The sequence below is a fragment of the Zeus faber genome, assembly GCF_960531495.2.
Source record: "Zeus faber genome assembly, chromosome: 19".
Lineage (NCBI taxonomy): Eukaryota > Metazoa > Chordata > Actinopteri > Zeiformes > Zeidae > Zeus > Zeus faber.
In genome coordinates this window covers 1,529,892-1,547,878 of record NC_137206.1, presented here as the reverse complement: position 1 = coordinate 1,547,878, position 17,987 = coordinate 1,529,892, and the positions used below count along the sequence as shown (strand labels likewise).

Here is a 17,987-nt window from a genome sequence, read left to right as displayed (position 1 = left end):
TGAGACTCTGCTGCTGAGGTCTTTATCCTGTAAAACCAAGAGCTTGAAAACAGCTTTGCACAGACGTGTGTGAGGTTCCTACTGTCGACGACAAGAAGCACCAACATCAACTGCCTTCTATATGATTTAAGTGGGATGTTCCCCCTTGGAAAGACCTAAATATTCCATATATTAATTTCCAGGAACTCCATAACCACGGTACTCAACGCTGTCATATCAACTCTATAAACATTTGCATAGATTACGCCCCATGACACCATTTAATGGTGACTGATGGCAGCAGTTGTTCTCACCAAACAGGCGTGCCATTATTTGTTTTGAATGTCTGTACGTGGAGATCTTAATGTATTCTGTCTAAGAGCCACAAGTCAGTGGAGGTCAGTGGAGTGTGTTTTAATTGGGAACTTGCTTTCAAAAAGCTGGTGTATACGCCAGGATTTGGTACCACGCACTTGTTAGAAACAAATTCACTCTGTTGTTTTTGTGAATTGTAATGAATTGTCATAAAATCACTGAGAAACTGTATTTTAGTAATTGTCTGCCTGGTGAGGATGCAGATTCACAACACAGAAGACAATCAAGTGGTTTTGTATTTTGAAACACGTGGTTTCCATTTTGTTTTGTCCAAGTGTCCCGAACACAAAGCCTCGCCCGGCGGCACGTGACGCTGTCAGGGCTGCACCTCGTTTCCCCCTCCCTCTACAAAGGGCGCGGTGCGTTCTGGGGAGTCCTCGGCTGCGTCGGAGCTCATGCATCTTTCATTGTTGAAAGCCGCCGCACCATTTGGTCCGGCAGCGGCGTTCTCACCGGAGCTACATCGGTTTGGACTCTAGTCCATTTGCAGAAGGGCCAGCACAGACCTCTGGTACTGGGACCGACATAATGGTTCTGTTACTGGGTCATAATGGCTCTAGCACTGCTACAGAAGTGACTGACGTAATAGTTCTGTAATGGGACACTATGGCTCTGCTACTGGGACGTTATGGCTCTGGCACTGGTAGTATTGGGACATAATGGATGTGGTACTGGGGTTTTTCTGGTTCTGTTAGTCCAATCCTTGCCTGGTGTGCAGCCCAGTGGAACACTCACTTTCCCTGACCACTCCTTCCAGTCCACCGTGGGCTCCGTGCGGTGGTGGGCTGTGGTTTTATGTTCCGTCCCAGTTGCGTTGAAAGGGTTTGATCTGGTTCTGGAGGAGACTGATGTCGTGTTTCAGCCGCTGATAAAGAGCTCTTCAGTGATGGACTGGTTTGGTTTCCTCACTAATGGGATGACTCCGTGCCATCGCTCCTGCACAAAAAGGGAAAGAAGATTGAACAATCATTTAACTGGTGATCTGGAGTGAGGGAAACACAACGAGATCGATGCCGATGATGGACGCCGGTGCTGAAAGGTGTAAACGGTCGGACCGCACCGCCGGCCCCGTCGTCCGCGGTTCAAGCCTTTCGATTGAAACGATTGAGCTGAGCAGTCGAAGCTTTGTCTGCTACTGTGTTTTGTTCTGCTCTCTGTCTCTCTCTCTCTCTCTCTGTCTCTCTCTCTGTCTCTCTATCTGTCTCTCTCTCTCTCTGTCTCTCTCTCTGTCTCTCTCTCTGTCTCTCTATCTGTCTCTCTCTCTCTCTGTCTCTCTCTCTGTCTCTCTCTCTGTCTCTCTATCTGTCTCTCTCTCTCTCTGTCACTCTCTCTCTCTCTCTGTGGGTGGGGAGTAACAGAACATATGTCTGCACCTTCTTCATCCTCACTCTGTCGCTGTCAAACACTGGCATCTGTGTGTTGCCATAGAAAATGAGCCTGGGCCTCAAGGCAGCTTCTGTTTGGGGTTATCACACGATGATTCCCTCCTCCCCCTCCTCCACCCGTCCATACCTCTCTTTGTCTCTTCTGTCTCTGTCTCCATCTCCAGTAACTGCTGCGGTACTGGGTAGTAACGGCTCCGGTACTGGGTAGTAACGGCTCCGGTACTGGGTAGTAACGGCTCCGGTACTGGGTAGTAACGGCTGCGGTACTGGGTCGTAACGGCTGCGGAACTGGGTCGTAACGGCTGCGGTACTGGGTCGTAACGGCTGCGGTACTGGGTCGTAACGGCTGCGGTACTGGGTCGTAACGGCTGCGGTACTGGGTCGTAACGGCTGCGGTACTGGGTCGTAACGGCTCCGGTACTGGGTCGTAACGGCTGCGGTACTGGGTCGTAACGGCTCCGGTACTGGGTAGTAACGGCTCCGGTACTGGGTCGTAACGGCTGCGGTACTGGGTCGTAACGGCTGCGGTACTGGGTCGTAACGGCTGCGGTACTGGGTCGTAACGGCTGCGGTACTGGGTCGTAACGGCTGCGGTACTGGGTCGTAACGGCTGCGGTACTGGGTCGTAACGGCTGCGGTACTGGGTCGTAACGGCTCCGGTACTGGGTAGTAACGGCTGTGGTACTGGGTCGTAACGGCTGTGGTACTGGTACTGGGTCGTAACGGCTGCGGTACTGGGTCGTAACGGCTGCGGTACTGGGTCGTAACGGCTGCGGTACTGGGTCGTAACGGCTGCGGTACTGGGTAGTAACGGCTGCGGAACTGGGTAGTAACGGCTGCGATACTGGGTCGTAACGGCTGCGGTACTGGGTAGTAACGGCTGCGGTACTTCCTCTCCACCTCCCTGCCCTCCTCCTGTTCCCTGGACTCCTTCCCTGTCTGTCTGCGGCGCCATTAACCTGGGTCTCTGGACGCGTCAGAGAGGCTTCCAGCGCCGATCCAGGCTGTTGTTGGTTTTCCTGACTTTCCTCTCTTTCATCCCTCCCTCCCTCCCACTGGGTGAACTCTGTACTGACGGGCTCTCTCTCGTCCCCGGGCCCCGTATGGAGATCGCAGCGAGCCGAGCGTCTCTAATTTGTTTGGAGTTGAAGGAGGTTGATCTTGGGCGGGGCCATCCATCCCTCCTTCCTCTCCTCTTCTTCACTCTCTCGTCCTCCGTCTCCCTCCCTCGCTCTCCCCTCGCCGCTGAAAGGGGGAGAAGAGGGTGTTGACAGCTGGAAAGCCAGAACATGTGGGAGAGAAAAGGGAGAGAAACGTTCCGGAATGTCGAGCAAACACAGGACTCGGCACTGAAACGAGGAGACAAGTGCACTGGAGGAAACATCCACTCCAACTAAAGTCTCTCTTTTTGGGGGTTTTTCAACTTAAAATGGACTATTTTGGGGCGTACATTTTTCGAGTGGTAATCCACCAGGTAGTCAGTGTTTACTTCAGGGCTTATTTTATTGTTGTTGTTGTTCATTCTACGTGAACACTTAGTGTCTATCAGCAGGTTAGGGTTAGAACCATTTATTCTACGCTTTAGGGTTATTCCGTATTTTTCCGTCCTCCAGTATTTGTTTGGCTTTATTGTACAGTTTATTGCCATTTGTTATGTAATCCTCAGGTTTATTGCATGTGGCCATAACTTTTTTTATTGTTTGTGTTCTTTTTGTTATTATTATTTTTGTCTATTTTGATACGATCACTCTATCTACTCTAGAACTCTAACTACTCTAGAACTCTAACTACTCTAGAACTCTATCTACCCTAGAACTCTATTCTCGAACTCTAACTACTCTAGAACTCTATCTACTCTAGAACTATCTATTCTAGAACTCTCTATTATAGAACTCTACCTACTCTAGAACTCTCTATTCTCGAACGCTATCTACTCTAGAACTCTCTATTCTAGAACTCTATCTACTCTAGAACTCTACTCTAGAACTCTATTCTCGAACTCTATCTACTCTAGAACTCTCTATTCTAGAACTATCTATTCTAGAACTCTATCTACTCTAGAACTCTATTCTCTAACTCCATCTACTCTAGAACTCTCTATTCTAGAACTATCTATTCTAGAACTCTATCTACTCTAGAACCCTCTATTCTAGAACTCTACTCTAGAACTCTCTATTCTAGAACTCTATTCTAGAACTCTCTATTCTAGAACTCTACTCTAGAACTCTATCTACTCGAGAGCTGAAAACAGTGGCTTGTGGCGTAATCGTTTGCAGATGTGATTATTATTATTGTTGTTATTATTATTATTATTACTATTATTATTATTGTTGTTATTATTATCATTTTTTGGTGGCGGTAATGAGGTGAAGGTGAGCTTCACCAAACTGGAGACGACAGCCCCGTCTTCAGGAGGAGAAATGTCAACATGTGTCTTGTTACGCGGCGCAAGCAACCGGTTCAAACAGACGACGGCGTCGTGAACGGGAGGAACCTCCCAATATTATTTGGCACAAGCTGAGTTCTCACAGCCCAAACGAGCTCAAGGTCACTGAGGTAAAGTCACTTCAGGTGCAAATACATCAGTGTACGTGTGTGTGTGCTGGTTGGATGTGACATGAAACAAACCCTGAACAGTCTGGAATACAAATAAATAAATCAAATATGCACAATGACATCATGATATCAGTCATCAATTATTACTATGTCCTATAATCTACTATTACTACTATATACTTACTAAATTGGTCAGTGGTCAAGTAGTGGTAGTAGTATAATAAGAATACTATTTACCAAATAATTACTACAGTCTACAGTGTTTAAACGGTGTTATTCCAATATATTGAACAAATTACACACAAATTAAATGCAGAAGTTCCATTCTTTCCTGCCAACATCCAGAGTACATATATATATATATATATATATATATATATATATATATATATATATATATATATGTCCTTGGTAATTTGAGGTGGTGGGTGATATTTTGCCTCAATCTATATCAGTCCCGGTGGCGGACCCTGCCACCAACAATGGAAACAGCATATAGAGAATAGATCGATTATAACGGCGATTTACATCATAATGGCAGTTGGTTTGCATCGTACATATTGAACAAATTCAACTAGAAATCCCAGAATTCCAAATCGAGTTCAAAGGGAAGCGCTTCATTTCTGTTTGAATGTTTTTATTTCTCCACAAACATTTTCTCAAAGCTTTACACCGACATCAGCTTGAGGAGACGCTCTGCCCTCGTGTCCAAAGAGCGCTTGATCATCTTCTCATATTGAAGTGACCTCTGTGGGACGAAGCTCCCAGAGGAGGAGCCCCAGAGGCTTCCAGAGCGACGTGTCTCCAGAGCGACGTGTCTCCAGAGCCATGTGCCTCCAGAGCCATGTGCCTCCAGAGCCATGTGCCTCCAGAGCGACGTGTCTCCAGAGCCATGTGCCTCCAGAGCCATGTGCCTCCAGAGCCATGTGCCTTCAGAGCGACGTGTCTCCAGAGCCATGTGCCTCCAGAGCGACGTGTCTCCAGAGCGATGTGGCTCCAGAGCGATGTGGCTCCAGAGCCATGTGCCTCCAGAGCGACGTGTCTCCAGAGCCATGTGCCTCCAGAGCGATGTGGCTCCAGAGCCATGTGCCTCCAGAGCGACGTGTCTCCAGAGCCATGTGCCTCCAGAGCGACGTGTCTCCAGAGCCATGTGCCTCCAGAGCCATGTGCCTCCAGAGCCATGTGCCTCCAGAGCGATGTGGCTCCAGAGCCATGTGCCTCCAGAGCGATGTGGCTCCAGAGCCATGTGCCTCCAGAGCCATGTGCCTCCAGAGCGACGTGTCTCCAGAGCGACGTGCCTCCAGGGCTCCGTCCGTCCTCCGCTCGGCGGTGCTTTTTGGGTCGTTGTGTCACTCGACTGTTTTCTGGTCTTCTGCGTTTGAGTTGTTTTTCTGTTGTTTCTTGCAGAATATGAGGACGGCAGCTTGTCTTCCTGGGTGAACAAGGAGCGCTTCCAGGGATACCTGCAGATCGACGGCTTCACACTCTACGAACTCGGAGAAACGGGTAAAAAGACTTGTGTATATATACAGTACACTTTGTATTTTAACAAGTTTAATTCGTCTGTTTTTGAATGGGTTAACTAAAATTGCCCCATGTTTTAAATTTTGGTTAAGTTCAATCTACTCTAGAACTCCTAAACTCTTTAACTCTTAAATGTAGTTAAACATCATTGTGTGTTTTTCTTTCTTATTATTTGCTCTTATTATTTATATAATTATTATTGTTATTATTATTTGTCCTGAATTTCCGCTAGGGTGGATCAATAAAGTACTAGTCAATCTTATACTGTATTATTATCGTACAGTAAAGGAAAACTACAATTCTTTTTATCGTCTCACGCCACTTAAAAGACGTAATGATGTTAAATAAATGATACAATTCAAATTAAAACAGAAGATTTACGTTTTTTTACACAAACATTTTTTTCCTGTCATTTGGAGTCAACAAGTCAACCACTCAGTGTTACGCCCAGGGATCTTAAAATAAGGCTTCGTTTAAGAAAAACGAAGAGCTAAGATATTATACCCGTATATATCACTACAACATTCCACGTATTACCAATAAAACTCAAATAATTCTCCTTTAATTCTGCGTCTGTCTGAACCCACCGCCCTCAGGCTGAGGGGTCTGTTCGACCTCAAAATACAAAACATGAAAAATAAAACAAGTCCCCGTCTCTGACTCTGAGTGGTGCTGAAGTGTCGTCCCTTCACGATGCCACGCCCGCACCTGGGTTCCACCCACAAGAACCATGCGGTCCCCAGGGCCACCACCAGGGGGCAGGCTGGCCCTCCCATCCGAATAGAAAGGGGGGCAACGGGCCTGCACGTTAAACCAGCTCCTTTATAGCTGCCCCTGCAGCGCCTGACGGCTTGGGGGGGTTTTGGGGAAGTAAATTCAGCTAAAACGTCCAAAACGTCTGAGACTGAAAAAAGGTTTGTTCTCTAGGTACAGTATGTCTGTTTGATCTCACCCCCGTCTCTCTCTCTCGCGTTCTCTGTCTGTCTCTCTGTCTCTCTCTGTCTCTCTCTCTCTGTTTCTCTCTCTCTGTCTGTCTCTCTCTCTGTCTCTCTCTCTCTCTGTCTGTCTCTTTCTCTCTATTTCTCTGTCTGTTTCTGTCTCTGTCTGTCTTTCTCTCTCTCTCTCTCTCTGTCTCTCTCTCTCTCTGTCTGTCTCTCTGTCTGTCTCTCTGTTTGTCTCTCTCTCTGTCTGTCTCTCTGTCTCTCTCCATCTTGTGATTTGTAAACCCTGTGTCTTTTTTGACTCTGCACGCAGGCAAATTGGTGGCCATCGCCGTCATCGATCAGAAGGACCCGACGGAGCAGAGCGACAGGTACCTGAACCATCCACACTGTCAAAATGTAACGTCCGGTTGCCCCCCCCCCCCCCCCCCCCGCTCTACATGAGTAAGCCCCGCTGCCATGGCAACGGGCGTGGAGGCATCGAGATGCAGCTGTGGCCTCCTCAGATGAAGGTGACCTTCAGCGTCAACTGAGCAAAGTTTTTAGAAGAAGCGACGGCGGATGAAGAACTAAGTTGATGTTCCACCACAAACCAGGAAACAAATCAACACAATTAAAGTGCCAATCCATCACATCAGGCGTGTCTGGGTGTCTGGGCGTCTGGGTGTCTGAGTGTCTGGGTGTCTGGGTGTCTGGGCGTCTGGGCGTCTGGGTGTTTGGGTGTCTGAGTGTTTGGGTGTCTGGGTGTTTGGGTGTCTGGGCGTTTGGGTGTCTGGGCGTTTGGGTGTCTGGGTGTTTGGGTGTCTGGGCGTTTGGGTGTCTGAGTGTTTGGGTGTCTGGGTGTTTGGGTGTCTGAGTGTTTGGGTGTCTGGGTGTTTGGGTGTCTGAGTGTTTGGGTGTCTGGGCGTTTGGGTGTCTGAGCGTTTGGGTGTCTGGGTGTTTGGGTGTCTGGGTGTTTGGGTGTCTGAGTGTTTGGGTGTCTGGGTGTCTGGGTGTCTGGGTGTTTGGGCGTTTGGGCGTCTGGGCGTCTGGGCGTCTGGGCGTCTGGGCGTCTGGCTGTCTGGGTGTCTGGGTGTCTGGGTGTCTGGGTGTCTGGGTGTCTGGGTGTCTGGGTGTCTGGGCGTTTGGGTGTCTGGGCGTTTGGGCGTCTGGGTGTCTGGGCGTTTGGGCGTCTGGGTGTCTGGGCGTTTGGGTGTCTGGGCGTTTGGGCGTCTGGGTGTCTGGGCGTTTGGGCGTTTGGGTGTCTGGGTGTCTGGGTGTTTGGGTGTCTGGGTGTCTGGGTGTCTGGGTGTCTGGGTGTCTGGGCGTCTGGGCGTCTGGGCGTCTGGGCGTTTGGGCGTCTGGGCGTTTGGGCGTCTGGGTGTTTGGGTGTTTGGGTGTCTGGGCGTTTGGGTGTCTGGGTGTTTGGGTGTCTGGGCGTCTGGGCGTCTGGGTGTCTGGGCGTTTGGGTGTCTGGGTGTCTGGGTGTTTGGGTGTTTGGGTGTCTGGGTGTCTGGGCGTTTGGGCGTCTGGGTGTTTGGGTGTTTGGGTGTCTGGGTGTTTGGGTGTCTGGGTGTCTGGGCGTTTGGGTGTCTGGGTGTTTGGGTGTCTGAGTGTTTGGGTGTCTGGGCGTTTGGGTGTCTGGGTGTTTGGGTGTCTGGGCGTTTGGGTGTCTGGGCGTTTGGGTGTCTGGGCGTTTGGGTGTTTGGGCGTCTGGGTGTTTGGATGTCTGGGTGTTTGGATGTCTGGGCGTCTGGGTGGCGCATAGTCAGTTCGTTCAACGTTGTTGTTTATTTAGTACATTTTGATTTACGGGGAACTCGTCGTGGTACATTTCTCTCCAGACAATTACAAAATTAAATTCAAATTAAAATACATTAAATTAAAAAAGATAAACAGCCTGAAAAATTACTAATTAAAATAGTCAGAATGTATATACAGAAATAGCCAAGAACACAAGTATTTGTATCGATATATGCTATAATATTATAGTAGTACATAGTATAGCAGTATAATATTTATATAACTTGATGTATTACTACAGTCTTACTTTTTTTGTTGTTTTTTTCTGGTCATTTGAGGTGCTGGGTATATATGTTTTTTCTGTTCTGTTCATCCCTATCGGTCCCGGTGGCGGACCCCGCCGCCATCAGTGTTAACCAGGATAAAGAGGAGCACATGTATAACACAAAATACATGGAACGGCTGTTTCTTATGAAGTGAAAGCTAAAACTGCGTAAAATATGGGATTTAGGAAGATAATTATGTCACGGATTACCACTTTAACCTTTAGTCTTGTAGCCTCGCAGGTTTCTCAGTTTGTGTGGTAAACACAACTGTTACCACAGAAACGACAGGCGTGAGGTGTTGTAATATCCCAAGAGGAAAAAAACATCTCAAGCGTCTATTCCTTCACATCTCAACCAGGCACGGACCAGGGCCAAGTTATTATGTCGACGTCCAAAGAAAGACCAAACAAATTTGCCTGAAAGGAGGTCATTTGCTCAGCTTTCATTGGTGTTTTTTCCGGCACGTCGCCACTTAAATAAATGCTGAAAAACATTTGTTCAAGTCTCGGTGCTTTCTGCCCTCAGAACAACCGCGTACAGAACCCTCATTTACCTCTTTGTACAACCATATATTTACAGTTTGGCTCACACTTCACTCATTCCGCAATCGGATGCCGTATTTCCTCAAATAAAAACCGTGCCTCTTATAAATGCCGGGGGCGTGATCTACTCAACAAATACAAACCTCAAACACAGACCGAGGGAGGAACTGAAGGGATCGGCGGCGCAGAGCTCCGCCCTCAAACAAAGCAAATAAAAACAGTGTGTTTTTATTGTAGATGTATTTAATTTACTCCATTTCCTACTGCTGCATAGCAGATCGCTTCTTGGGGCAAATGCCACGCCCTGAGTGCGCCAAGCAGGAGGTGGTGCGTTCAAGGCGAACTCGGAAAACTGCTTTTTTCCCCGGTGGCTACCACCACAAGTCTGACTTTCAGGGGAGCTACTCGCTCTCTCTTTTTTCACCAGACATGTGTTTGCATGGCATGGCACCCAGGCGGAAGTTTGATTTAAAATTCATACTAAAATATGATCAAATATACTTATTAAACAGTGGGATTAGATATAAAAGCCTGCCTCTAATATAGATCTGCTCCTAATAAAAGCCTGGTACCCTCTGCAGCTGAGGTAAATAGAAGCCCCGGTCACTATTTGAGGAAATACGGTATTCAGGATATTTTTATACATTTGACTATTTCTGTCTTTGGGGATATTTGGCCATTTTTATAACATTTTTACTTTTCTTTTTTAGTGTATTTTTATTGTATTTTATTTTTGACTTTCTATTTCACGACATTAGTATTTGTATTTTCTTTCAGTCTAAGCTTATTTTGAAACACTCATCTCTATAGAAACCCACTAATCCTCACCATGTCAAATTCCTTGTATATGTAAAAATTATATAATAATAACGTAATAAACTCATTCTGATTGTGATTTTCCTTTTTATTCAGATTGAAGTCGCTGATTCAGAGAGTGGCAAAGGAGCACAGAGAACACTTCAACAGGTGAGCTGAGTTGTTGAAACAAGATGGAGGATCCATTTATAGCCACATATCCCAGTTGGTGGGTTCCCAGTGGGTGGGTTCCCAGTGGGTGGGTTCCCTCTCCTGGGAACCCAGGAGCCCTGTTTCCGCTCATGTTTCCACTCGGGTAATTATGCAAAACACCAGTCTTCAGATATGGCTGCTCTGCTTTCAGCCGTCACTCAAAACCCTGCAGTTGGATCAACTTGTAATAGTTTGGAAACTCCTACTTTACATAAATGCACCACAGGAGATTTTCTTGTTTTTCCTTGTGCAGCGTTTAGCTCAAACTGCTCCGTTGGGTTGAGCGGATAAACGATCAATAGAACAAACATTTAGATTATAGATGGATGGATAGGTAGGTTAATAGATGTGTAAATGGGGGATAGATGAATGGACATGTAGATAGATGGGTGGATGCATGGATGGATAGATATGAAGATGGATATGTGGATGGGGAAAGATGGATGGATGGATGCATAGATAGATAAAGTAGGTAGATAGATTGGTAGATAAATAGATGGAAATGTTCCAACAGTCTCATAAAACAAGAGGCAAAATAATCATAAACTAATAGCATAAAAACAACCAAATAAAACCTAAAATAAATAACAGAAAAACAATAAAAATAGATAGAAATGAAATAGAAATGGCCGACCCAAAAAGCAAACCAGAAAATGTGAAGATGAATCCAAGGATAAGACGATAAGACTGAGTTTAGTGGAACACAGAACACTCTCCTCCTCCTCCTCCACGTTTTTGCTGCTGTTGTTGTTCTTCCCAAACTAAAGTGATTTCCAGTAATTGGAGTCTCTCCGTGTTGTGATTGGCGTGGAGAGCTTGTGAACGCAGCGTGGATCAGCCTCCCGCTCCGCCGGATCACAGCCAAAACACTTCCACTCGCAGACGCCGAGCGGTGGTGACGAGTGACGCGGTTTGATCCCGGAGCTGGAAAAGCCGTGGGATCAAATCCCTTTTTTCATCAAGCGCCTGTCGTGTTGATGTGCGTTGAAGCAGTGCATTGTGGGAATTGCAGGTAAACAAAGGTAGAGGTTTTGTGAGGGCAACTGAAAAATGTCCCAGTTCCTCTTGACGATGAAGGAGTAGAGTGAGAATAAAATAGTAATAATGATAATAAATTAATACTAATATATAATAATAGTGAAATAATAACAAAAATATATTGTCATCATCAATATTCTGTCAATAATAATAGAAATTCATAATTAGAAAAATTATATAAAATACACAATAATAGAATACAACAATAATAATAATAATAATAATACATTATTACCACAAATTAATTCAAAGAGTTGATGCCTTTTTTCCTGTTTTCCTATGATTCCTCAGATTATTATTAATATTGTAAATATTATTATAGTTATATTATTATTATTATTATTATTATATTTTTTATAAATAGTATTCAAAAACAAAGCGTTGGAAAATGTAATAGCGTTTGTGGAAAAAGTGCCTTGAATTTTCCAATAAATGAAAATTCTGCGAGCAGCCTGTTCAGCTGTGCGAGCAAAGTGAGTCCCAATAGAACCATAGATCATAGAGCTGTTCCTCCGCCTGTTCCTCCACCTCCCCCATGGGACGGAGGACAGCAGTCAGGTTTTTTTTTTCACATTTTGTTCCGTCCTTGGTTAGAGGGTGTAGAGTAGAGGTACAACAGAGTAGAGGTGGAGCAGAGGGAGGTGGAGGAGAAATACAGAAGAGAAATAGGGCGGTAGAGTCCTATTACAGTAGAGGGAGGAAGAGTAGAGGTGGAGTAGACAGGTGGAGTATGGTTAAGATAGAGGTAGTAGAGTCGAGATGGAGTCGTCTCCTTTGTCTCTCCTAGAGGGACAACAGATGTCACTTCCTTTCTGAGTCACTCAACCTCCACTTCTACTCCACCTCGACTCCACCTCCACTCTTCTCTACCTCCACCTCTACTCCGCATCTACTCTACTCCCCACTATTGTACCCGTTATGATGGTGTCGATTTTAAAGCCAACATACAATGTTGTGCATTATTGGACGTTGCTTCAGTGGCAAACATCAGTAATCCCACCGCACGCTCATGGTAACCTTCGCCCGGCAACACCCCAAATCACATATTATTATATGACATGTTCAGTTGTTCTCTATCAAAACCACTTTAGGAAAGTTTGCCTTCAGCTGTTTCACACCCTACACATGGAACAGACCCAGGATGCTGCAGGGCTGAGCTCTCTTATGGAATATCCTCAATTACTGCAGCGCTACCACACGGGCCATGTGCTTTCAGTACATTTACTGCCTGTTTTTATTCATATTTTATTCATATTCTTTTTGTTCGTACCCTTTAGTCACTTTCTCTCTGACACTTTGTCAATTGTCTACGCTTTCATTGCGTAACCTTGTAAACGGAGCGTTCCTTCCAATTCCTGCCACGGTTCTCGGCGAGTTTTTGGCCAAAGGACGTGATGACATAATGATATTGTTGTAGATAAACAGACGCTCCGTTTCACAGCCGCCGGATGGTGAAGGTGGAGAGGCAGCGCGGAGACTGAACCGATCTACCCACAACTGTCTGTCGCCATAGTAACGTCAATAAGAAGCGGTGTTGAAATTATTTTTCCCACACCACATTGAAACTTCTGTTCTGAAGGTTCTGGATTTTCCAGATAGTTCACTGTAAACACAAAATGAATATGTGACATAAAAGAATGTTTAAAAGCTTTATTGCTGTAACCAAACATCTTTTATCTGAAACTTAAATTGAAACATTGAGTGAAGACGGACGAGCTGTGGAACCTGCTCAGCTCACACGTCTGTCTTACATCCACATGTCACCACAGTCCTGTTCGTCCCCTCATTGTTAACAATGGGAATTCTAATTTGCATCTAATTATGGAATAATATTACTATAGTATATTACTATCATATATAGTATGGCGTAGTACTAATAATAATCTAAAATCACTGCGTCTACCAAGATAAGAACTGGTTGTTGTAGATAAGGGCTGTACTGTTTGTTGACAAATTGTGCCAAATTGACAAAAAACAAGACATTTCCTGTATATATCTTTGTTGTAGTTGGTTTGGTAAATACGCAACATCGTTTCAGTTAGGTTGTTTTTTTTCTGTCTAGTTTTAACTCAAATGTTTTTTCACGTCTAGTTTTCCTTTTGAAGTTTAGTTTTAGGTCATTGTAGAGGGATGCAAACACGTCTCTGGTGCAAAAAGCTTTGAATATATACTTATGGCGTGAGCCGGCTTTTTTCCGAGTTCCAGTGAACGCATCACTTCCGACACGCATTACAGTTCTTTCCGAGCCCGTGAACGCAGCATCACTTCCTGCTTGGGAGCGGATGGCGTTGTTCTCTTTGACAGATAAGACGCCCCCCCCCCCCCAGATTTCCGTGCCGCGCACGTTCTGCTTCGATTGTAACAGCAACATTTAAACATCACCGATGCGACAGACGTAGTTATTTCAGTTTGCTGTCCCATTTTTTATGTTATAAAGTGGTTGCCAATGGACTCAACGCGGTCGCCGAGGGCAACCGTGACTGCGGAGCCCTGTGCCGATCCCGTTCCTGGGACCAAAATGGCTGAGGATCATCGCGGTCATTTGCACGTTTCAAGGCCTTCCCGCCGATGGCCTTAATCCCATCTCGCCGCGTTCCCGCAGCTCCTCGGGGGGGGTCCCTCTTACTATCCTGAAATCCCTCTTTTCCTACTTTGGTCGTCACAGAAACAAGCCGTCAGGGGAAGCCTTCACGGTTAAGAACCACGCGCTGCTTTCCTGCTTTTGACCAGCTAACGTTTTGACAGATCAGCTGCAGCCCAAAGCGACTTACGGTTGAATCCGGAGAAGTATCATCGCGTTATGATTTCAGTCGACTCTCTTCATAATCACATCGTCAATATCTGCGCAGGTCCTATTGTTTTGCGCCCGGGGGACGAAGCGGCTTAATGTGACCGCCATTCGATATCAATGCAATATATACTGGAAGGGGAGCCCCGCCCCCCTCATCCACCTTCCACCAGCGCTACCCATAATGCACCCTGCTCCGACGCCGCTCCACCCCACAATGACATTCAAATTGAATTCCCCCTGTTTCCGCCCGTTATCGCTTAGATAAATCACACCCTGCCATAGTTTCCGGTGGTGGAGAAAACAGGAGGAGGAGGAGGAGGAGGAGGAGGAGGAGGAGGAGGAGGAGGAGGAGGAACTGTGATTCTGTTTTCAACATTTACTCACATTTATGGACAAAAATAATATGATATAAATCACTTTCCGACCTTTTTCCTTCCACAGCAAATTTCAGAATCAAATAATCCCACGGCACTGCACCCGTGTCCTGTGAACCACGAGAAACCAGGCAGCCACGTAGAACTTGCGCTTATTGTTGTTATGGCCGAACGGATACTTGGCGACGCAAGACTCAACAGAACTTGCAAACGATTCGTTCGTAGCGAACATCTTTTGAATCAAGGATTCCATCATTTTTTATGATCACAGACGGGACCACAGCGCACGGGGGGTTGAAGAGTGACTGGGAAAGTCTCCCCGTTACGCATGGTGCTCTTTTTCTTTCCTTTATTTAGGAGACCGAGGAAAATAAATACATCTTCAATAAAAACACACTGTTTTTATTTGCTTTGTTTGGGGCAACGGGGACGCGCAGCAGAGCGGGGATAGCTTCTGAATTTTATTTTATTTTTTCTGAATCGCAGTCTCACGGCCCGGTGGCAAATGCCCCACGGCCCGGCACCGGTCCGAGTCCCGGTGGTTGGGAAACTCTGTTTTAAGTGACTCTGGAGTCGCAAGCAAGTCCGGCAAGCAAGAGTGAATCTTCCACTCACAAACTGAAAATAATTACTAAGGAATGAAGTAGGAAGTCTTCGTCCTCTCCTTCATGGTTCAGGAAGTCAGCATGCGTCGCAGCAACTGAACCAAACCAACCAAGAGTCGCAAAAATGGAACGACTCTTTTTTGACGAGTGAGTCGTCAGGAACCGAATCTCAAAAAAGAGTCAAACCTTTCATCACTTCTAATAGTCGTCACATCCAGATTGAAACCTCGTCTGAACACAGAGGTGCTGCTCTCCTGCAACGGAGCCATAAGATTAGTTTTGATATTGCGACACAAAAGCAAATTTTCGTTATTCATTTGGTGGAGTGGAATTTGAAAAAAATCTCAGCAAACCCGGCAAGCTCTCACCATGCACTAGACATAAATCACATGAATAATAATCATAATCATCTCAACTGGACTGGGATGGAGTGGGAGAGGTTGATGTCGATGTTGACGCTCGTGCTTTGTTTCTCTGCAGGGATTTCCAGTTCGGCCACATGGACGGAAGCGACTACATCAACAGCCTCATCATGGGGTGAGGGCTCCGCTCCTTTTTTATTTGATTAGATCTTTCCCCCAAAATACTTGTTTTTCTTCCCGGGGATCATTCAGTTTTCATCGTTGCATTGAGCTGCCCCAGTCTGGACTTTATCGTCACTGATATTTGTGATTCAACTGTCCTTCATAGTGTAAATCTATGTGGAATCATTCACAACTAAAACACAAATTTGTTGAGACAGTTCATTGATGAAATGCAGTTCTATGCTATTGCTGACATTCCTAAAAATGCAAAAATCCCTCTTAAAATGTATGCAATTCTTGATATTACACATTCCCTTAAATTTGGATCGAAACATATGTTTGTAGAATGTCGTCATTTCACAAAAGGATGGCGCGGCGATGTCGTGATGATGGTGACGGCTCAAACGTCGAGTGTCGCGTCGTGAAACAAACGCAGCGTTTGAAAGCGATGATGGTGGGAAAACCTCAAACTTCTCAGGAATCAAGTGTGAAACATCTGAGGCAGCTGTGCTCCACATCCGGACTCATATCGTGTTTCAAGTCATGATTCTCAGAGACGGGATAAAAAATATATAAATAATAAATAAATGAGCACAAGGTGGTTCCCCCCAACGCTCTTCACGTCGCTGTCGTTTGAAGCCAGCGTCGACGCCGCGTGAGCCACAAACACAGCAGGGAAGCACGGTGCTAAAAACACCACTCACTGGCCTCCGCCATGGAGTGGTGTTGGACGCCGTTGGAGGCGTCCAGTTTGTTGCACGCTCAGCGCTTGTACAACAATAACTTCTGTATTTGGGTGTCGGGGGGGGGGGTCAGAGGAAGGGCGAGACGCGCCCCGCCCGACTCCAACGCCAATGGGAGACCTGTCAATCAAGGGAAAACCCCACCTCCAGCTCCCGCCCTCTTCCCGAACCATCATTTTCAAGACGCCCATTTGAAGAGCGGCTCGGGGGGGCGGCTCGGGGGGGCGGCTCGGGGGGGGGGCTCGGAGCCCGGTGGGGGTCTCGGGGAGCAGCTCGGGGCGGTGCTGGGGGGGCTCGGAGCCCAGTGGGGGGCGTGGGGCTTCTAGGCTGTGGGATGGCAAACGGTGGAATGAAACATGGATATTCCTGTGGATTTATGCACCAGCGTCCAGAACGTCACCGTCCATCGCATCAGGCCGGTAAAGGGCAAAAATGAGCGCGTCGACCCGGGTGTCGTGTTTCCACCACTGTCGATCGGAGCCGGAGCCGGAGCCTGGGTTTTTCCTTTCCCACTGATGACAAATGTTGGAACGAAAACAAAAAAAAGCAAATAATATTATATATAATACATTATAATATATAAAATAATAATAATATATAATACATTAATAATAGTAAAATAATCATATATTCATAATGATATGATACAATATACATAATAATAAAGGTAAATTGAATAAAAGATCACTGCTGCAATTTTTGCATGAGTTGCTACCTTTGCCTTAATCTTATATAATCTTTAACATTGTTTTCTTGTGATTAAAATTAATTTAGTAAATGTCTTTCCTTCCTGAAATTTGGTTTAATCTATTGAGCGTCAGAGTTAGAGTACTGTATATACACCGATCAGCCACAACATGAAACCAGTGATAGTGAATAACATGGATCATCTGGTTCCAATGGCACCTGTCAAGGGGTGGGATTATTATTATATATATAGTGTTCTATATTATTATTATTATATATACAGTGTTGTTGAAGTTGATGTGTTGAAGCAGCGTAAGGATCTGAGCCACTTTGACAAGGAGCACATTGTGATGCTGGACGACTGGGTCAGAGCATCTCCACAAGCACAGGTCTTGTGGCTGTTCCCGCTGTGCAGTGGTTACTACCAAAAGTGTCCAAGGAAGGACGACCGTGAACTGGCGACAGGGTCACGGGGCCCAAGCCTCATTGATGCACGTGGGGAGCCAGGTCTAGTCCGTCTGGTTCGATGCCACAGAAGAACTACTGTAGCACAAAGTGTTGAAACAGTGAATGTTGCTCTGATCTGTTGATGACCCCTGTCCATCCCTGAAAGCACCTACAATGGACACGTGAGCGTCACAACTGGAGCATGGAGCAATGGAAGAAGGTGTCACGTGTCTCAGGTGTCTCTTCAACATCTTGTGGATGGCCGGGTGCGTGTGTGTGGTTTACTTGGGGAAGAGATGGCACCAGGATGCATTATGGGAAGAAGGCAAGCCAGGGGAGGCAGTGTGAGGCTCTGGGAAATGTTCTGTTGGGAAACCTTGTGTCCAGGCATTCATGTGGATGTTACTTTGACACGTAGCA

General features: G+C 46.1%; 1 protein-coding gene across 1 annotated transcript in view; it reads left to right on the top strand.

The window, feature by feature from the left end:
* tmx3b (thioredoxin related transmembrane protein 3b) overlaps positions 1 to 17,987 on the top strand; it is a gene marked incomplete at its 5' end in the record, with an annotated part of 61,388 nt that overhangs the window by 20,534 nt on the left and 22,867 nt on the right. Inside the window, 4 exons of the mRNA XM_080020039.1 lie at positions 5,703 to 5,801; positions 7,074 to 7,131; positions 10,263 to 10,316; positions 15,647 to 15,703. Coding sequence (XP_079876165.1) covers positions 5,703 to 5,801; positions 7,074 to 7,131; positions 10,263 to 10,316; positions 15,647 to 15,703 — 268 coding nt within the window. The remainder of the gene's footprint in view (positions 1 to 5,702; positions 5,802 to 7,073; positions 7,132 to 10,262; positions 10,317 to 15,646; positions 15,704 to 17,987) is intronic.